This window comes from Anguilla rostrata, chromosome 19 (genome assembly GCF_018555375.3).
Source record: "Anguilla rostrata isolate EN2019 chromosome 19, ASM1855537v3, whole genome shotgun sequence".
NCBI lineage: Eukaryota > Metazoa > Chordata > Actinopteri > Anguilliformes > Anguillidae > Anguilla > Anguilla rostrata.
Window position 1 is genome coordinate 11,101,824 of NC_057951.1, and position 22,294 is coordinate 11,124,117.

General features: G+C 46.0%; 1 protein-coding gene across 7 annotated transcripts in view; it reads right to left on the reverse strand.

Annotated features, from left to right (window-relative positions):
• Window positions 1-860: 860 nt before the first annotated feature.
• LOC135245929 (synapsin-3-like) overlaps window positions 861-22,294 on the reverse strand; it is an 87,241-nt gene continuing 65,807 nt past the window's right edge. The window contains exons 7-16 of one of the 7 annotated variants that reach the window (XR_010327455.1): window positions 21,956-22,018; window positions 18,781-18,923; window positions 16,872-16,946; window positions 16,524-16,626; window positions 10,001-10,132; window positions 9,614-9,659; window positions 9,270-9,411; window positions 6,173-8,197; window positions 6,040-6,087; window positions 861-934 (exon numbers count right to left, since the gene is read on the reverse strand). Coding sequence is in view for 3 of the 7 variants with exons in the window: in XM_064319320.1 (XP_064175390.1) it covers window positions 8,068-8,197; window positions 9,270-9,411; window positions 9,614-9,659; window positions 10,001-10,132; window positions 16,524-16,626; window positions 16,872-16,946; window positions 18,781-18,923; window positions 21,956-22,018 (834 nt within the window). In the remaining 4 variants the exon portion in view is untranslated. Of the gene's footprint in view, window positions 935-3,382; window positions 8,198-9,269; window positions 9,412-9,613; window positions 9,660-10,000; window positions 10,133-16,523; window positions 16,627-16,871; window positions 16,947-18,780; window positions 18,924-21,955; window positions 22,019-22,294 lie in introns of those variants that run through there. The other 6 variants (XR_010327456.1, XR_010327453.1, XR_010327454.1 and 3 more) reach the window with 6 other exon arrangements.

Here is a 22,294-nt window from a genome sequence, read left to right on the forward strand (position 1 = left end):
TCGTTAGAATTGGATTCAATTAATAATAGAACTAAACATTTACCAAGACTAACATCCTATCAGGCCACAATGCAATAAAGCAGAGTGTTTAACAAATTTACTGGAGAAATTATTTCAGAAATAATTGACACCACAAGATCAAGACTCAGACACACATCTACTTTAAAGACCATGGCCACTTCAAACACATCTCTGTAATTCTCAAAGCAATACTTTAGCTGACGACTTTCATAAACAAGAATATTAAGCCGAGTATTATGAGCAAGTGATTTCAAATTTCAACAATTTGTATGTTAATGGTTGAAATTACGACAACACTGTCAAAATTGAGAAAGAAAAGACTGCAGATAATATAACAAATCCTGTTTTTGGCAAACTGCATTTTATAATTTTCACATAAAAATAATTCACTCCCTAAATATCTCGAAATATCTAAAATATCTATCTATATATAAAAATATTTTAATATTTTAAATATTTTTTTTCCGTTGAAAATGGGAAACAACGTATACTCTGCAATGTAACATTTGTCCATGTAAATTGCATGGAAGAGCCAAGAGGGTCAAATTTTCCATTTATTTGAGTTTGGCTCCATCTAGTGGAATTTCCCTAGAAATGCACGTTTCTTTAAAAAAAAAAAAAACACGGTCTTACAAATATGAGTATGCATTTCCAATTGGTCTAAAAGTTTAATTGAATAAATCTTCTTTTTCTTGATAATCAAAATGAACAGAAATATTTAATTAAGTAGTTTAACTTTGTTTTAGTTTGCGATTAAATGCACTGTATGTCTATATAATCTGTATCATACTTAATCCTCACAGTGGCGTACATCAGTCTTTAAACTCACAGTAGGAGACGTCCCTATGGTCCAGACAGGCTCCCGTAGTGGCTAGACAAACCCCACCTTCAGCTCTCACTCCGTGGACTCAACCTGAAGTCAGAGGTCAAAGGTTAAAGCTCAGCATTAAATCAGGAGACACAACCAAACAACATCTCAGCCATCGCTAGGCAGCTTAGTGCGGGTCATCCAAAAAGCCCTTCTAACTGCCTAACAATGAAAATGAGAATTATCCCACTGCAAGAGAAACAGAAAGGGAATTATCTCTCCTATTACAGATTATTGCACTAATTATCTGCAAGACTGTTAATAAAGTTCAATTAACAAACTTTTCCTGAGAGCAACGACTGTCCTGAAGATAAGATTTCGGCTCACTCTATTTCTATCTTATTAAAGTGCTGCAGAGATCGGAGTTATTTTCAGTGAGAGGCCTTGCATTGATCCGACCGGAGACACTAGAAGCCATTACAGGAGTTTTGGATATGTATTAGTTTGGGATGACAGTAATTGGACATTGATTACAATGAGCTGTAACCTCATCTTCGATTTTAGCCTACATTGTGTTCAGGTCCTTCACAGGTGTTGAACACGATGCTTGTGATGGTCTCTGAGGTGAAGCTGCACGTTGCCTGAACAAAGAGCATTTTGAGGGCCTTTCAAGACCAGCCCAAATCAGCCCAATACCCCTGTCAATATCTGTCATCGCATTTAATAATTCTGGTACCTGGGAGAGCTGTCTTACACCACTGGTCTAAAAGCACACTTGACCCTAATTGGTCCTTTCTTTGTTACTACTATGCATTCCACCAACCCAAGGTCAGACATGGTTATGACACCTGTTTCAGAATACAGATGCAGCGTGTGGTATAACTGTGGCCAACACACCTGGTATTCAAGGTCATGAGTGCACAATTGGTGCCAACTTCCACCCAAATAAGAAACATTCCTTGCGGTTGTTGCACCGGAGACAGAATGGAAAAAAAAGGACCTCAGAGCAATGTTGGCGCTGGAAACAAAAAGCACTGATATTCACGTGTCCGGTCCCCCAAGCATCACCACAGAGAAAACTGACCGCGTTTGAGACTTCTCTCCATTCTGTCCGATGAGAATATGTTAGCTAACTGGGTACTGCAAGGGGAGGGCTGGACTTAACATTACACTGTCGTTGTTTTGCAAGCCTGTGGCTTAATTTACAGCACTAGGATTAGTGTTTATTCTCAGCTTGCCGCGGCTCGTCCAGCGTTGGGGATGTAAGGATGGGCGGGCACTCAAAGGAATGTGAACCGCAGTGTTTTTCTTCTTCCCTCTTCTTTTTCCTCTCTTCTTCGGAAGATATCGTGCAAAAATTGGCTGATAAAATTCCTCCTTCATCTCGTACATTTACGTGCCCCTGATTCACGAGCGTCCCATTTTTCCATTACCTCCAGCCTGCTAAAATACAGCTTATTTAAGCAGGAGGGAAGTCTGTGGAGACAATTTACTGCACCTTCCACTCCCCCAAATGTGTCTCCTGAGCCACTTTAAATAACGGTAACTTCCAATATGATGGAGCCTGAGATTACAAGGTAATCCCCCTCGATGGAGTGTCCTGTTATATTTCACACGGGCAGTAAATTGACTTTGAACAATGACCTTAAATGGAGAACTCAGATCACCTGGAACACCATCAATTTATGTCACGTTTAATCTCGCGGATTTATCAACTATTTATAAACACTTAGAGGCCAGCTCCACAGAGGAGAGTGGAACTGTGGGCTAAGCCACATCACATTTCAGATGGGGAAAACTAAAGAAATATGCATTAGTGCATTTGTTCAGCTGTGTACACACCTAAATGTCACATTCGCTAACAGAGTCAAATCTATCAACGTAAAATGAGAGTACTCGATCAGTTTACTTCACAGTGAAACACTTTACTGTCTGCTATAAAAGGATTCTGTTTTCACTTACAGATTTGATGGGACAGAAATTGATTCAATATAGATTTACAGTTTAAAGTTGAGCGACAGATTTACTGTTAATGTGCACTGAATAAATCTTTTTCTTTTCTTTACCCAAATTCGTTGTCTTAAAGAACAAAAATTCTAATTTTTCCCATAGGACAGTCCCTTCGCTGAAGAAAAATGAAAAGGCTGCTGTTGACACTGCCGTCCACCAGGTGGTACTGTATATCCATCGCTGAGGACCCTTCATGCGCAGCTTTTCCAGGCAGACTGCAGGCACGCGAGTGACCACACGAGGCGCCGTGGGACATGATTATGCTTCCCCTGTAATCCCTCCCTCCCCGCAAACCAGTATGTACAGTGATAAATCGCAACGCTATCGGATGGGAGCTGAACGAACATTGAACACTTTATCAAATGAGTGACACTTGAAGAGGCAGCACAGCTAGTTACACACCCAAGTCAGCCCTGGGGCAGTCCGGAGTCCATATCCCCCCCCCCAATCTGCACACTGGAACAGGATGAACCCCCCCAGCAGCCCCTCTATGTGAGCTTATGTGGAATGCATGAGAGGCGGTGAGGAAAAAACTGCCCACAGTTATAGTAAACAATGTCCTTTTTAATTGCTGAATCCCAAAAAACAGAACCGTCATGTATTACAATGACATACAAGTGCCGATTCACACACCAAAGGTATAGCAGCCAGACGATAACGGTAATATACAGAAACACAGGTACAGGGGAGACTTCTGTTGTCATGCCACATTTATATATTAAAAAAAAAAAAAAAAACAACTTGAGGAGGAATATTTCCCAATGTAATATAAACTTCACTTTAATGGCTATTTGCTAAAAATAGTTTCAAGCTGTTCTGACAGAATTCAAACAGATAAGGACGGATGGGGACTGCTGCAGCACCATTAGGTTGGTTGAATAGTAACCATAAAATGATCCAAAATTGCTTATTGGCTGGAAAGGTATTTTCAGTGTCCCACAGAAAAGTGAGTGAACAGAGTTTCTCGGGTAGAGAGTTGAGGTTTCCATTTTAAGTGAAGTGGAAGACGGACTTCTCATGAGTTGGTGTGATGCACGTTTCCTTTGGCATTGCTGATTTTATACTTAAATCTGACTTGTACATGGATGTCTATAAGGGTAGTTTCTCTTTCTTCACAAACACAGTTTGGTTATGCACTGTACTTTCGTTGATCTCAGAACATTCCAGAAAAGGGTAGCTTCCTCTCAGTTTGGTTATGTACCGTACTTTTGTTGATCTCAGAACATTCCAGAAAAGGGTAGTTTCCTCTCACCGTTTGGTTATATACTATACTTTTGTTGATATCAGACCTTTCCAGAAAATAACTGCATTTATTTGGAAGTTAAAGCCGTCGAGTGAATTCTGGTTGCTGCCAGTTAATCTACATTTGGGTCTGAGTGTTATTCCTGTTCGTAGACATTCACTCAAATACCACCTCACTGATAATGAAAATGAATGAAGGGTCACTGAAATCAATGCCTACTTTAATTTCCATAAATAATCCCAAAAACAGATAAGGTAGCAGAATAAGAATATCAGTGTTGTGACTGAACTGGCGGTCAATGCGCAACAGCAGTAAAGACACACACAATGCTATCAGTAATAAAAGCACACCGTGGGACTCATCAAGGTCATTTTGTTATGGCTTCTGATGTTATACACAATATACATTTTTCCAATTTCATATAAAATTAAGAGGAATCTCACACATGGACAAAGGCCTACTTTTAAACGCGTGAACGAAAATGAATTCATACTTTCAAATAACTGCATTAAATGATTTTTTTTTTTTTAAACATGCATTTACTGACATGAACACACTTGAATTTGGTCCATAAGACACCACCTCGAAATCAAATAAACGTGATACAAATAAAAATTTTACCAGCTCAAAACTTATGTGATCAATAATAACCACTGCAATTTTATTGCGATCAATCACACAAGATTAAAACATCCTATGATAAAATCAAGGGTTACAATGATCCATAGTGCTGCCATTATAAATAATGTTCCACTCGCATTCACATACTCACTTCACAACTGACGGGGGGATACGGAACATTCAAAGATTTAAATGAAATTTTAAAAAATCCAACTGCCACTGAAAAAAATACATGCTGAAAGAGATAAACGAGTAAGAATATGGCCTTGTTTTTCAGCGTTCACCACGTGATCACAGTAATCGTTTTTATTTTCAGACTTTCAACGGATAAAAACAAGTACGAGAAACAAAAGTTAAAAACGATCCTATTTGTGTATCTGAGGACATAAGCAATGCTCTGGAGTAAAACGCACAAATCATTTACAAAGACGAGCCCATAGATGAAACGGCAATGGCTTATCTGCAGGAAACCTAAGAAGTGTAATTATGAGTAATATTAAGTGTTTTTTAAAATAAGATATTCTGACACATTTACCACCAAAGTTATTGAAATTTTTTAAAGCAATATTGCTTCAAACAAACACTACAAAACAGCCAAATTCATCAAAAAAAACATTTTCCAAAATCATTCTGTTTCCGTCACAAACTTTGGGGAAAAATAGCACGCATTTAAGACAACTGTTCTCTGCAATGGTAATGATGGTATTTTATACAACAATAAGTTTTTTGTAATCAACAGAACACTGTTTATTGATAACATTATCAGTCAGTAGTTAAGTCAGTAAATGAGTAAGTAAAAAATGCTTAATATGGCCGACATGAGCTATTCTACACCAACTCAACCAGACTCATTGCCCAACCCCCTTCGGATTTTTCTAGAAGAATTCACTTGAGGCTTTTCAGGTATGCCGAGTTTAGAAATACTATTTGTTTGATTTCTCCCCTTTGACCTATGACCTGCCGAAGGTCATTCTGAAGGGAGGAAGCTTCGCCGGTGAATGAATTAACACCTAACGGTGCAGAGAAGGCCAGAATGTAGGCCGTGCCAATGCCTTCCTACCCTTACCTATTAGGCACCAAAAGATAACTTCATATACTTAAAACAGCAAAAGGCATCTTACACACAGCTACAGACTATTCACTGCAAGGTATGTCAGTGCTACCCACATACAGCATCAAATCCATCCAACCTTCCATTAGCTATTTCAGACTTTTGTTAGCAGAGCATTTTTGCTCACAGCTAGTTACTCATACCATTGGCTAGTGAATTCTAGCCAATGAATAAATGAACATATGAATAGTAAATTCATATTTCATGTAGTTATCTGATAATTACCAGGCTTCTCTGAGACTGCTCACGGTGCCCGACTCCTCCTGTCTCCTTCTGAAAACATTTCAACACTTAAATTAGCCGGGCAGACATGCGATAACTTGAACATTTTAGCAAGGGCTCTGGCTGCTCAGTTTACCTGTCAATGAAATTTTCAAGGAAAATCTGAGGGCTGGTCAAAAAAGAGACTCCATTTGTGGTTGAGTCGGTATGGAATGAGCCGTTCGCTCTTTCTGAAGGGGAAACGAAGGAGAGATAGAGAGGTGAACAGAGTTTTCCTGAACGTTGCACAGATGCAACAAATATACAAGAGTGTTCTGGTAAATGGAGCTCGTATACATGTATATTTCCAAGTGAATACACAATCCTAACAATCTGCAATGTGAAGCAAGGAAGCCCTTCTATTTCAAACAAACACTGGAAGTAGGCGCAACCAATGTTAAGGCCATGTGTATCTTTTTAATTGGTAGGTTTTGAGAATTCTCTGTAAAATCAGAGAATTTTGATTGATTGATTGATTGATTGATAGATTGATTGATAAATAAATAAATAAATAAATAAATAAATAAATAAATAAATAAAGGGGGATCCAATCGAAATCTGACAACTGTAAGTATGTTAAGATATTTTATAAGTATTTTGCCCACCAATCAAGTGTTTTTAACCATATCCTGCAAGCAAAAATGCAAAACTCCACTTGGTGATTGAATCCACCCCTATAGCAGGATGATTATAGACTTTTACAGATTTTAATGTCACTTGGAAAAAGAAACATACAAACTAGACTGTGGAGAAATTAAAATAAAGGTAAAAAATAATCTGGGAAAAAGAACAGGCTTTAACCATGTATCCTGACTGGTCCTGTTTGACATGTGCATTTTCACTGGCTGAATTTCACTGGCTAATAACAATTTCGGTTTGGTTTTGCATAAGATGTTAGCTTTGTTTTAATAACGAAAGACAGACTTAAAGGAAGAAAATCAATTTTACATATTGTGTACTTGTTTCATTGCAGTACAGATGCTTACAGCACAATTCCGTATTCCAGTTTATTTTGGTGCGAATTAATAGCATTAAGAATATTATTTACAATCTGTATCGAGCGTTTATCTTACAGTATCGACTTCATAAAGGGAAGATTGGCTTGAAATGGAAGACTGCTCACAGCATATAAGAGGTTTAAGAACGTTTCCATTTGCCTAACGCACCAAAAGCCAAAGTTACTGTCCTAGTGGTTCTGCCAAGCACAGAAAAGGACGTGTGTTTGCGATGTGGACGTCTTTGGACATAGAAAGCCACGTATGGACCTGCAAATTATACAAATTATAACACAGCAGTGTAAGCAGAGGAGCCGAGTCCAATGCAGCCGATGCTAGACTAGAATTAAAACTGACACTAAACTTAAACTATTCATAAACTCCATCATCCGTAAAATGAATAACATTTCATACCTTCAGGACATTCTGCTTCAGGGCCAATGTTCACACCTAGTGCCTGGCAAGTTATGATGATTTAAACCCTATTTTAAAAGTCTCCTTTCATGGTTGTTCAATGCATTTCCACAGATAACCCACATCGCTGAGAAAACGCATGTGCATGTATATGAGTCCGATCGCTAATTTAGGTATGGGGCCTGAACTGAAACTCTACACATACAATATATATATACTCACACAACTATCATTAACGATGGGCGATGGAGGAACAGTACTGAAAACTACGGTGAATATGAATTCAGCTGACGTGTATGAAACTGCCTCATCCCAACTTCCAAAAGCCTGTCTCTGTCCGCCGCCAGCTCCACTAAGCGGGGCACCCTACCAGCTGGTGTGCGAGTGCGTGTGTGGGGGGGGGGAGAGAACAGGAAGAGGAAACAGAGGACAGGAAGTTCCCTCTCTGCAGGTCTGGGTGTCCCAGAGACAGGTCGACCCCCCCGCCCGCCCCGCCCCGCCCTGCCCCGACCCTCCTCCCCCCTCCTGGGTTTTTTTCCCGTGGTTGGTCCTCACAGCGGCGGAGGCGAGGAGGGGGCGGGGCCTAGTCGGAGAAGAGGCTGGCGAAGGACTGGCGGAGGCTGCGGATGGTCTCGGCCTTGGCCTCGTCCTCGCTGGCGTTCCCGCGCAGCGCCTCCCCCACGCTGAAGGCATTGGTGAGCGACTGAGATTTGCTGCGGGGGAGCGAGAGGCCAGGCCAGCGTTTTAAACACACATCCGCCAGGTTTACATCACATTACATTACATTACACTGCAGGCATTCAGCAGACACTCTTATCCAGAGCCACTTACACAACTCTGTACACGGCATTTACTTTGCATCCATTTATACAGCTGGATATAAGGTCTACGCTGCCTAACATAAACGCTCCTCAGACTTCAGACAAAAACAGCTTTTTCCTTTAATAGAGTTTTTACCAGATCAAATAAATTCGTCACATACCCCAGTGAATTATTGGAGAATGCTACGCCTGTACACAAATCCATTTATGGCCGAACCTAAAAACTGCATTTACCTTCACGCTTCCTCTGACTGCCAATTAGCCACTTTCGCTTTCTGAATTGGCAAAACATTCTCTAAAATTCCCCATTTCCATAATGTTTACACGATAACTTCCCACCTACCACAAAATATGATTGTAACATAGCAACAGTGAACTAACATTTATTTTCTACCCCACAAACAAACCATAAATTCTCCTGTTATCAACAGGTCTAGATTAAACTTCATTTTTTTCTCCAAGGCAACTCTTCTCATCTTCTCATCTATAAAAGGAAACTGTATTGATTTTTTAATCCAAGACAGTTCTGTGTTCCCAGTAAGCACACTTCCCCGCATGCTTTGCTACCCTACAGTTTCACAATACCCCAGAGAACATATAGCTTTTTATATTTCAGTGTGACAACACACGCCACACTGAATCTGACAGATATATTTTTATTTTGTGGTCACAAAATGGCAGTTTTGTATTTTATTTTACCCTATATCCTCTCAAACTTCAATCACTCAGTTGAAGGTTAACTTCCTTTTTTATCCTTTGTTTAGTGTCACCTTTTATTGTCTTTTCTCCGTACAACTTTTTTTTTTCCCACATTCCTATCAGATTGTAGGTTAGGAGCCCACTGAAAATCAGTTTGGGCCTGATGCTGTTGATCTTTCAATGGAAACAGTTTTTGTATTCTTATATATAAAAGAAGAGATTGAATGAGTGAAAAAGGAACAGTGAGACTAAAAGTATGTTTTACTTGAGCTGAGGGCCCGCCCCTGGCCCGGAGGATGCTGGGATTGGTCCAGGCTGGAAGGCTTGGCTGGGGGAGGTGGTGGCGGATCGGGCTCGCTGGGGGGACCCCTGAGCTGAGGGGGAGGTACCCCGCGATCGGGCCACACCTGCGGGGGGTCAGAGATTAAGGCAGCAATTCAAATACAAGGAGACACAGGGAAGGGGTTGGACGGTGAGAGGAGACATGCACAGAAACATCACTCCTGCGGGAAGCACCCTCTGCTACAGTAAAGGGCTGTTCTCAGACAGTAAAGGGAGAGCATAACACCACATGTTGGTCATGCTATGGAAGCTGGTGGACAGACCCACCTTGTCCCCGGCGAGGCTGCATGGTCAGAGGTCCGGGCCAGGCCTGCTGGGTCAAACAGTCACTGTGTTAACCCTCTCAACAGTAGGCTTGTTGAATGTTTTTTTTAATTTTTAAAAATTCTAAATTCAGTGTTCTAGAACACCTTTACTCAATTACCAGTACTGATTGTTACATCAGCATTAGAATGTTCAGTTAAGAACATTCTAATCACATATGTCACACCATAAAGGGTCAATAATTAACAGTGGTCCTCCGCAGGTCTCATAGCTCACAATAAGCATCATGAGGTGCAGTGGTCTAAACTGGACTCTGCACCAGAAGGACATGGGTTTGAATCCTACGGGGACGGTGGTGATTAGAGTAAAACATGTCCTCTCTGAGCGTACCTTGGCTGAGGTATGAGGAGGGGACGCGGCCCCGGTCAGCAGTAAGCTCATCTTGTTCACCACCAGGTCTGTGATGAGCTGCTTGTCCTCCTCCACGTGCTCTCCAATCAGAGGCATGGAGCTGTCCATCACCTGGAGACAACGGAACAGAGCGGGACCATGTCAACGCACTGGGATACAGTCCATCTGCTTTTCAAGACCTTTAGCACATGCAAAACATTTTAGCACACAAAACCAATAACATGACCAATGATTGGTGCAAAAACAAATATCACGACTAATCATTGGTCATGTTATGATAAAGGTTTTAGTAAACCCTGAGGCTTTACATTTCTATTATCCCTGCTGGGGAATGAACACACCATCTGATAAGAATCTAATGTGAGCATTTTATTTTTTTTTACTGGGATATTTTTTGGAATGTGAATCACCTGAACATATCTAAATGTAGACACAGTGTCTGTTGATTCTGTTGATTATAATTTATTATTATAATTTTTTTAATTGTGTTTCATTTCAATCCCAAGACCAAGGTTGCAATGAAAGTGCACTCTCACAGTTTGGCCACTAGACAGCAGTGTTGGATCAGCAAAATGATCCCAGTGCCGCATGCCAAAGGTTCTGTGGATAATGAGGGTTTTAGTCAGTGGAGATTTACTGATGAGCCACTGCAGAAGGGGGAACTGCTGCTCTCTGAAAACAGCTGGCAGAGCCGGCGGCCATGTTGCTTTAATCTGGGGGGAAAACAGGTTGCTGCTGGGAAACTGCAGGTTGCTGGGCCACATGGGGCAGGTTTTTTGTTTTATTTCAGACCGAATGTCCCGCACACCGCGCCATGGGAGACGCCGTGCTGGTCATTAAACCCCCGGTCCCAGCCCACCGCAGTTATCAGGTATTCAGTGCTGTTTTTTGGGGAAGAGGAAGGCTGTTGCTCCTCAGTGTCCCGGGCCAGCTCTGGCTGTTTAGCCATTCCTCAGTGTAAATGGGGCAGTGTGCCCCTGCCTGCCGCCCCGTGCAGTACGTGCGCCTTCGAGGGCAGAGCAGCCCCTGGGCATCGCCCCGGAAACCGCTACACATGTGGTAGCCTTGGAGAGCCTTCCCCATCCCATAATAATTACACAGTAGCCAGCACGCAAAGGGCTCAACGTGCTCGTCAGCAGTAGCAGTCAAATCGTAACTGCTCGTTTATGTAGGAGAAGAGACGTCATTAAGACATCACACACGCATGCAGGCACACACACACACGAGCGCATGCATGCGCACACACACACACACACACACACACACACAGTCAACCGTGAGCGCGCACACACACACACAGCCAGCACATTTTTCACGCATCAGTAACTGCTGAATCATATTTCATCACTCCAAGAGAGGGTGGAGACCACATCAGAAATGCTACAGTGAAAGTGAATACCCTGTAAATATATTAACAGTCTCAAAGTTCAGATCAAAACTGTGCCTGTAGACCAGATGAAAATGGAAACACAGGATGGAATGCTTGTTAGTAAATACAACATGGCCCAAATGTAGTCTTCTAAATTAAATTAAATGTCTATTTCCATTAAAGTTATAAATTGCTTGTGTGAAGTCGTGTCAGCGCTGGACTCAAGAGTTTCCATGTTGACTCTCAGAAACTACAGCAGGCAGCTGAAAGGTCGGTAGTTCACTCTCAACATAATTTCCTCTGAAAACATTCTTAAACCACCCCTTTGGCAACAGGGCGAGGGGCACACCTGCCATCCCAATAAACATCTGCCCAAATCCAAGAAACATAAAAAGCCCTCATTTCCACTGAGAGTCACAAGTGCTTTTCCGAGCACAGTAACCCTGGCTCCACCAAAAAGGCACATTTCTAAATTCAAAACAGTCACGGCGCTTCAAATTAGAACCCAAACAAACGCGGCGAGGCAGCTGCGGTCAGAGCAGACCCAGAGAGAGAGAGAGAGTAACGAGGGTGCGCGTTCGATCGCCCTCAAAGCCGGAGGAGGCCTCTGATGCGTGCGAGGCTCCGCAGAAACGGGCCCGGGGATCAGAAGGAGAGAGAGAGAGAGAGAGAGAGAGAGAGAGGGAAGCCCTTCGGGACGTCCCGTGGGGGGTGGGGGGGGGGCCTAGAGACAGGGTGGCATTCCCCCATCAGTCACCACCGCAGCCGGCGAGGGTCTGCGTGTCTGGCGGCGACCGCGAGGCGGATCTGGCGTGCGTGTGGGTCTGGTGGAGGAGCGGGTACACCCCGGCTTTTCTACTGGAACACGGAGTCACCCAGCAGACGACACGCCCGCGTGTTTCCCTTGGACCCTCAGTGTTAGCGTCTTTCACAATCGCAGCTCACAGTGTTCCTTCTGTCTGGGCTCAGACTGCTGTGACACCTCATGAGGTGGTTTTCACGGGTTCTGCTTAGGACCTGAACAAAAGGTGCTGTAACACCTGCAGAAACAGGAGAAAACATCTCCAGGACTACGCATACAGCCTGGAACTGAAATGAGGGGATTTCAGTAGTTAATGTTTTTTATTATGTTTTAAACTACGTAAGCTATTAATTTCAACATTTTCCCAAAGGAGTAATGTGGTTTGATTGGACAGCTCTCACATGGTCTGAGTAATGCTTGGGAACTGTTGGTAATGCAGTCAATGGCAGTTTTATTAGTGTGCTTCACATATGAGTGATTGAGTTTCTGAATTCACACACAATAAACTGGAGTTTCATTAAATTAGATGGAAAAACGTGGAATTGGAGAGGTAGGTCTTTCATTAGCAATGACAGCAAAGATTGTTTCTCTAGGACGGCAGATCTCCAGGAACAGGGTTGGGCTGCCCTCTTATAAACGCTCTGGCATGCGGGAGCGAGGGCCACAGCACGCCCCCTGTCCCGCAGCACGCCCCCTGTCCTGCAGCACGCCCCCTGTCCCCCAGCACGGCCCCTGTCCCCCAGCACGCCCCTGTCCCCCAGCGCGGCCCCTGTCCCCCAGCACCCCCTGTCCCGCAGCACACCCCTGTCCCCCAGCACACCCCCTGTCCCGCAGCACGGCCCCTGTCCTGCAGCACGCCCCCTGTCCCCCAGCACGCCCCCTGTCCCCCAGCACGCCCCCTGTCCCCCAGCACAGCCCCTGTCCCGCAGCACACGTTGTTCTCGCTGGGCTGGGTCACGCGGGTCAGTGTCTCCCACTGCAGGGCGCTCTAAAAGAGGCCAGTCGCCGGGTCCCCGGGTCCCCTGGGGAGGGGGGGGGGGGGGTCCTCAGATCACTTTCGGAATGAGGGGGTCCTCAGATCACTTTCGGAATGAGGGGGTCCTCAGATCACTTTCAGAATGAGGCGAGTTTCGGAATGAGCTTCCGCATCGGCCAAGTGACGCATGAGCCGTCCGCCGAAAAATGTTTGGAATGATAATGTTTCCGTTCAAATCTAAATAAGGACATCGCTGCGCCTCCGTAACAACAATACACTCAGAGACAATGGCAGCTAATGGCCAGGGAACTCCCATGGGAGTGGGAGTTTTACACGGGCCAGGGGGGGGGGGAGTACTCCTGTACTGGATCAAATAAGAGTAAGTGATTTCAGTCCGAATGCCAATGAATTAGCCATTTGTCCCATTTTAATTTATGCTATCAAATATTCTGTGGAGGTACGTTGAAATGAAGCTAGTCCATCTGTCATTGCACTGAAAACAAGGCGACAGACAGCTTTGGAAAATATATGTTTCTCAAACTAAGGAGGTTTATTTTGAACATTTTGAGGTCCTCTGAAGCTGAAACAGACGTTGTTCTCTTTGCACTCTTTCCCCCAGAAATGTTCTGAAGCTTTTTGCAGGTCTCATCCAAACTGTGCACGTGTGGGTGCGCGTGTTCGTTTGTTTGTTTGTGCATTTGTGTGTGCACGTGTCTAGCTTATCTTGCATACATGTGTGGGTGCCTGTGTTTGTTTGTGTGTGAGTGTGTGTCTTGTTTATCTTGCATACCTGTGTGGGTGTTTGTTTGTTTGTGTGTGTGTGTGTGTGTGTTTGGGTGAGTGTGTGTGGTTTATCTTGCATGCATGAGTGGGTTGTGCGACTACTTGTGTGTGTGTGTGTGTGTGTGTATGTATATGTGTATGTGTGTGTGTGTATATGTACATATGTGCGTGTGTATGTATATGTGTGTGTGTGTATGTATATGTGTGTGTGTGTGTGTGTGTATGTATATGTGTGTGTATATGTATATGTGTGTGTGTGTATATGTGTGTGTGTGTGTGTGTATATGTATATATGCATGTGTATGTATATGTGTGTGTGTGTGTGTGTGTGTGTGTGTTTGTATATGTGTGTATGTATATGTGTGTGTATATGTATATGTGTGTGTGTGTATATGTGTGTGTGTGTGTGTATATGTATATATGCATGTGTATGTATATGTGTGTGTGTGTCTGTGTGTGTGTGTGTATATGTATATATGCATGTGTATGTATATGTGTCTGTATATTCTCCCATCTCCGCCCTCCTCTCAGAAAGCCCCCCCCGGCAGGGCTCCTTATCCAGAGCCCTCTCTGGCTGAGGCCGGCCCACGAGCTGCCCGGGCCCAGATAAGCCCGGCTTGTCTCCAGGAAACAAGCGCCCGCGCTGCGTCTGGCACGCACCAGAGCCGCGCCACCGTGCCACCGCGCCACCGCGGCAGAGTGGCAGAGTGGCAGCTCCACTTATCGCCCCGGCCACTAAGCGCTCAGCGTCCTGCCCGCTGCGTGAGCTCACAGCAACAACAGGAAACAGCCAGCGGGCTGTGGGCTGCGTTTGCTCCACTTACCGCACGTGTCCGTGGCAACAAGCGAGTACACGCGTCCTCCTGCAGGTCCTACTGCCAAAGTCTTACCAGGGGAGGAAGGCCGCTCAAGTGCCTTCAAACCCACGAGCTGATTTTCTTTTATTAAATCATAGACATACGTATCCAGAGTCACTCACAGTGCTTTGGGTTATTTATTTTCACATAATCCATCGACACTAGTATTTACAGAAGCAATTCGGGTTAAGTACCTTGTTCAAGAGTGAAACAGAAGTGCCTCAGCTGGGAATCGAACCCGTAACCGCGGTTACAAGTCCAGTTCCCTGACCTCTAGGGTAGTAACCCCTGAGGCTTCACCACGATAGGACAATTTAGATTTTTGAGTCAACAGTTGAGTCATCATATTGGGATCAATGTATCATTATACCCCAACTAACCACTACAGTACATTACAAGTTCAGCTACATTGCACCATGCAAGTCCTTTTTTTACAAACTAATTCTATGAAACTTTTGAAATATTACCTCCCATTTTGTTTGTACAAAATCCAATTAAAACAAAACAGCAAGCACAGTTTATCCTCCCTCTCCATATATTTTCGTGTGTAACTGCCTGGACTTTAGGCACCCAATTCAGCTGTAATTAATACGGGTTTTAATCCAGAGACGCTTCACGGGAGATAAAAAGCTAATATATGAGACCTTTCAGGTGCTCTATTAAGGTTTTAAATCAACAAAACACCCATCTCTGGAGAATGACCGTTCAGCAGATCTCATCTGGCCCCAGGCGAAAAGAGCAGAAATAATTACTCGATTACATCACACGAAAAGGGCACGGCTGCTCGTTGGTTTTCGTTTTCCGTCCCACAGACGTGCTTCTCCAAACAAAAGCGCAGCGATCGGACTCGAACGGCGGGTCCTCCCAGGAATGTGTAATCAGCGCCGCGGCGGCAGGCCTCTGTCACGGACGGGGGCGGGGCAGACGCGCACGGCATGACCTCAGCGTCGAGCGTGAGTGTTCCCGCCAGGAGCCAAAACAGCGTTTGATTACAGCGACCCTCGGCTGGGCCTGACCACATCTGCATTGTTTCTGGCCTGTGACACCGTCTGTGAAGGCCTCACCCCACCCTCTCTTTTAACACCATTAGTCATTCAGCACAGGCTGTTACATTATCGGCCTGGCAAGGGCCACAAACTAAATAAAGTACTGCGAACCGCGGGAAACCGCCTGAAGGCTGTTACTGCGATCTCGTACAAGCTCACACAGACTCTGTATACAATTACATTACACTATATTACATTTACTTAGCAGACGCTTTCATCCAACATACAGTCATCTCTCGCCTACCGCAGCTGACCAGTTATAGTTAGTAGGCAGCGGATTTAAGCGGCTAGCTAAAACAATAGCATTACAGTCAGCAGTTATTTCGGTTGCTTGTCCAGCTAATGAGAAAAGCTCATCCCTGTTGTTTGTATTTACGCTAACGCCAATCAAATGGTTTCTCTTGGCACCGGCAAAGACGCAGATGTCTGCGCTCGCATATCTACAGGCGGGTCGAGCCCAAATGGCAGCACTTTCACATAGCCTGGCCCTCCCCAGGCACCAGCGGGACTTCGCAGCGCCCGCGCGATGACAGGTCTGACAGGGGGGCAAGCATGTTTGCGTTTGCGCATTTAGAGCCGTGTTTGCGTTACCGGATTCCGGGCACCGTTTCAGGCTCGAGCAAAGAACCGGAACGGAGGTGGGGGCGGGAGGAGGAGAGCGGAACGGACCTCGATGATGTAGTCGCTGCCGTCCTTGCCGTGGACCGCCTTGACCGCGCAGATGTCCAGGCCGCCGAACATCTCCGCGCAGGAGTCCACCCACAGCCGGTACCTGGGGCCCAGGGGCACAGCCATTACTCAACTGGACCCGGGGTGCACAACTCCAGTCCTGGTTTTCCCTCCAACAGTTATTATACATCATTTGGATTATCTCTCAGTCAGGCTTAGGTCAAAAGGACGACTGGCACTGGGTTCACAACACACTGCGGCAATTGTTGCACATTTTCATAGGGAAATGCACTAACCGCGATTACGCAAAGATTAGGCACCAAGACAACAGAAGGAGTGAGAACGTACCTGTCTGTCATTGCTATCTGCTCCAGCATAGCGGAGCCCGTGTTGGCTTTCCAGTTGCCTGAGATGGACGTTCTCCTAAAAGAGGGAGAGGGAGGAGAAGGGGGGGGGAGGGTGATTTGAGCAGGCTGTCACTGAATGCAGGCTGTAATCAAAGGGTTAAGCAGAGGGTCAGAATGATGAATGTGTTCTATGGCTCTGAGTATCCACACAGTGTGCAGGCATTTCGTTAGGGTTAAAAGAGGCCCTGCGCATTTCCCATCGGTTCCTGGCGTGTAGGACTACCAGCAGGGGTTACATGGGAGTGAAACTCTGGGTCCTGTGCATCACAAGGGAGACTTCAAAAAAAAAAAGCCACAAAATTAGCCTGATGGTGTTCGGAAGGACACGCAGTTGCCATGGCAACAGGGGGGTCCACACGACAGAGCGCACCGCAGTGACACGAATCCTTTGAGCCAATCAGAACACTCATATCTGACTAACCCAAAAGCCCACATCTTTTGATTCCTCAGACACAGCCTGTAGAAGTTGCCAGGTCCTTTAAGTTTACTTAAAGGAGAGTTCCCCTCAGGATTATTAGGGCAGGACATGCTTATTTTCAATCCGACTGTATTTTCTTTGCCTGTCCAGCACCATTCTGCACTGCAGTTCATTTTTATAAAAACAGTGGCTTGCTTCAGGACATACTTTTTACTATTGCAATTTAAATTAAGCAAATATTTCCAGTTAAAATTTATCATGCTGTTCCTAGCACTGGAAGAGATACTTTTTTCAAATAAAAATTTATCTGGCTGAGTTGAGCCCGCAGAACACAGGGGACACAGACGAAAATCAGTTAAAGTTAAATATCAGGGTGTATTATTTGAAAGGGTATTTTTTTGTCAATGCTGGAGCAGGATGTCAGATCGTCAGGTCAAGGCACAGACGCTTCGGATGCTTAAAGCCAGACTTGTGCCGTGCTGGATACTCTTGAGACTGCAGGTAAATGAGGGCCTTGGAACGTTCTCTCTCATTACGCGTTCTTACGCAACCCCAGCCTCTCCTGGCAGACGGGTGGAATGTGTGCACAGGGCGGGGCCCCCCTCCTCCACCCCCCCCCCCCCTTTCCACGGGGGAACAGAGATAGCTCTGACCAGTGAGGCTACCATGGCGTCGCGGCGAGGTGAGCGGGCTGCGGGCGCGGTCGAGTGGGATGCCGTTTCCCAGCACCGCGCCCCGGCGACTGGGACACGCACACTAAGGAAACCCAGGAACTGGGCTCTCTCACGCAGCGCAGCTGATGGGAAATGAAGTCCAGAACATTCTGCGGTGGCACTGCATGCTTAATGTAGGCCGTGGGTGACATGCATGACCTGTGTTGTTCATGTGTGAAGCAAACATATTCCAAAATAAGATGGTTAAGAATATCAACTAAAAAAATATTTACCATCAGTGAAAACTCAAAATAAATGTCACCATTTGAAATTCTAAAAATAAAAAATTTGCTGCATTTTTACACATTTTTCAAGATATGAAAAGAGGCCCTGCAAACAGTCCTCTCCACAACCTTTGAGGACAAGACAGAGAATCAGCTCTGGAACACATTGATCGGCTCAGGGAATCAGTACTGTAACACATAATTCGATTGGCTCAGAGAATGAGTTCTGTAACACTTCATTCAATTGGCTCAGAGAATCAGGGCTATAACACATTATTCGATTAGCTCAGAGAATCAGCTCTCAGGTTTTTTGGGCCGCCTCACAGACTCCCCTTGCTGGGAGCCCCAGTTCCACAGCTGTTTTGCAACTGAGGCAAACAGGGCGTAGCACGTTTCTGGAGGGGATAGGAGGGCGGCTCCACCCGGGACCCAGCCCTGTGCTCCAGCCCTGTGTCCTCCGCTCCACAGGGTTAAACACGGTCACACACTGCTCACATGTAGGCCTTGTAATTGCTGCCGATCTTCTGGACCCTGATGTCGTACTTGGAGTCGATGTAGGGCTCTGAAGTGGCGTACGTCTTGGCCAGCGCAACCACGCTGGTTATATCCTGGAAGTCATAGTGGTTCTCAACTTTTATCTGGAGAGAGAGACACAGATAGAGAGAGAGAGAGAGGGAGAGGGAGAGAGAGAGACACAGATGGAGAGAGAAACAGAGAGAGAGAGAGATAGAGAAAGAACAAATTATAGCATGCTATCTACTGAAATAAAAACTGTTATTAAAATGCAGCTTACAATTTACTACAGCAGTACAGAACATTGTTGTTGTAACACTGCAGTCACTACAGATAAGAAACTCCCTGACAAATGACAGAATTTAGATACAGAGAAGTTAATTATATGACAGGGTTAGAAAGAAAACACAGTGGCTCTACAGTAGTCATACACTACGCCCATTATTCAGCTTATTACCTGAGACCAATCAATCCATCATCCCTTCAAAGACAATGGCCTCTTATGTCCCAGCATGTAAAATCTGTCCATATTTTATTTATGGATTTCTATGACTGACCTAACTCTCCATTCAGTTTGCACCACTGCAGGGCATTCTTTTGAAAGGTGACGGTACATCATCACATGAAAAGCAAACTCTATGTATAGCCTAACTGTCATTTTTTTAATTGTGTGCTTCGGAATTAATTTAATATTCAATTTGGTTTATAAAAGAGCACAGTTCTTACTCCAGATATATAAAACCAATAAGTATTTGACCGTGACGGTGGGCTCACTGGTGTGTTAGAAGAGAGAGAACCCATTCCACAAATAACAAGGCCAGCGCGGACACGACTCAGCAGTGATGAAAGAGCCCACAGACGGACTCGCACAGAAACAGAAAAAACACGCTGCCCTCGATGCTAAGTGAGCTGTCATTAAACTCCACGGTGACCAGCTACACTTAAACCCAAACATAGTCATCTTTTCATGCCGCCCAATGTTTATAATATTATGATTCATCCGAGTGGGCTTGTCGGGGGGACCTCTGGCGACCGGGGCGGGGGGTCGGGCTGACGATCTTTCCCACGCGTGTTCCTCCCAAAAGCGAAGCTCTCGCTCCCCTGAGCACAGGAGGCGTGGGAGAATAATACAGCTACACATGCAGCTCATTACTGACACAGGCACACGGGAAAGCCCCTACGCATCAGCCTCTGCTTTCTAAACCAAGCCGCCTCCGCACTTTTACTGAAACACAAACAACACAATGCATGAGTGTCCGCTGTCTTTCATTTTGTCTTTTATTTTGAAATAAAAGTCCCGGGGTTTGCGGTGCAAAGCATGGCCAGGGCACTATAAGCAGAGCAGCACACAGTTTAATGTGCCATGGCTTCAGCCTCCAGCACTTCACCGGCTCCTTTCAAAACCCAACGGCCTGGGACGTCTTCAGGGAGGCCCAAGTGGGCCGAGTCCGCACCTCGGTACAATGGGGGAGGTGTCTACTGATGAGCATAGTTTCTTCAGCACTGTGAAGCCCTGCTTTGGGTTGGGGGGGGGGGGGCATTTAAAATCAGTGTCCTGCATGGGGGGGGGGTTGGGGACCTCATTTGTAGTCTTCCAGAATCATCCACAGCATTGTTGGGTCCTCATACAGTAGGTGAGCCTGCCCTGTTAGGCTAATCGCTAATGACCTACTTAGCCTAGCTGAAGTGGGCCTCTTCCTCACACACGAGAGAGAGGATCTGCTGCTCGTCATCTGTAGCTGTGTAAGCGGCGCTCCGCGGATAGCCAGCGTGTGTGTGAAAGCTGCGTTTGCGATTCAGCCAGCGAGTCGCCGTTTTTTGAGCGGTGGAGCCGCGCGCAGTTTCGTTTCTGAGCCGCGCGCACGGAGCCTGTTTGCTGTTTACGGTTCCGCTGCTTGGCCCCGGCACAGGGGCCCCGGCGGAAAGTTTAGGGAGCGCCTGCCAAGAGGGCACGGCTGCTGTTAGCGATCAGAGCAGCGGATCCAACACATTCCAGGGCCTCAGTCGAGTGTGTGGGGGTGTGGGGGTGTGGGGGGGGGGGGAGTGTAGGGGGGCGTGTGCCTCAGACGGACGTGCACGGGGGCAGAGAAGCACGCCTCCAGAGTCTCGAGTTTTCCAGAAGCTCCTCCGGGAAAGAGCGAGCGAGAGAGAGAGAGAGAGAGAGAGAGAGAGAGAGAGAGAGCAGAGTCACGCGCAGCAGGGCCTACGCAGATACACAAACGGCAGATGAAAGACAGGGGGGCGGACTCTCCAGCGGTCCGTCACACTCTCCTGCACCTCTAAAGCTGCTCCACTCAGACCCGTGACGGCGCCCGGCTTCTAGAAGCTTCTCAGCTATTCCGCTACATTAAGCACAGCGTCGCGCAACACACCTGGATAACGTGTATGCAGTACCGATACACCCCGCGTGCAGTCCACTCTCTCCTCTCATAGCTTTCCCAAACGCTCCTGCCCCCGACGTACAGGCCCCAGCTCCAAGCCGCACTTTGTGCTGTGCAGTGTTACCCGCCTTCACGTATATAAAAAGAAACCGTTCACTCAAAAAAAAGGAATAAAAATGCAGGTGTGGTGTTGGGGGAGGACTGTGGGACCTCACTATGACAGAACAGTGGCGGCTTCGGAGGCACAAAGAGAGTAAATCATTACTATCGACGTGTGCTGCAGCGCTCTTTAAAATAAAGCTTTAAAATGAAGTGGCAGAGAGACGAGAGGTGGAGGGCTGTACAGCACTGACGGGTGGGCTGTGAGGAGGGGAAACTCTTCCCCTTATCGCCCCAGCTGGGGCCTCGGCATCGGCCCGATTACGAGCTAAGGTCGCGGGCGTGGACCAGGGCCAGGGCCAGGGCCAATAACTGGAAAGCGGCCTCTTCCCCTCAGAAGCGCTCATCTCTGGCATTCCCACAGACACACGGGGAGGAAGAGAGGGGGGCGCCCGTCGTTAAGAGGGATGAGACACGTCCCCTGTATTTCCCAGTTTCACTCCCAGTTCCCGTAAAGGGACTTTAGTAATTCACTTTTATCTTTCCCCCGCAGAGAAAATAACGAGAGAGATTCTCAGGAAGCGAGTTGGTTGAGATCCGAAACACGTGTGTCTGCTTGGGAGGCGGGTGATGACATCATCAGGGCCCGCCTGACCCCGCAGCGTCACAGGTCTCACCTTTCCCATTCCGGAATGGGCGTGCCCCATCTTCACCACCACCGGGAACGCGGGCGTCGACAGCTGAACAAACAGAAGAGACAACAGCAGATCAGATCAGATCATGGGAAGAAGAGAATACTCAGTGATGACAGTGGGCAGTTTTGTCCATCTCGGCAGGCTGGTCCACACGCTGACACATTCTCTCTGCGAGACAAAAAGACTGGAAAACTGCAGGAACTGGAGGCTGGTGTGAGGAAAGGCCAGCAGCTGTGTGAGGCTCAGTCACGTTGGGCAGGTGATTATGACATCACCAGCAAAAACCCAGCTTTACACTTTGATTAATAATGAAGGGCTGCC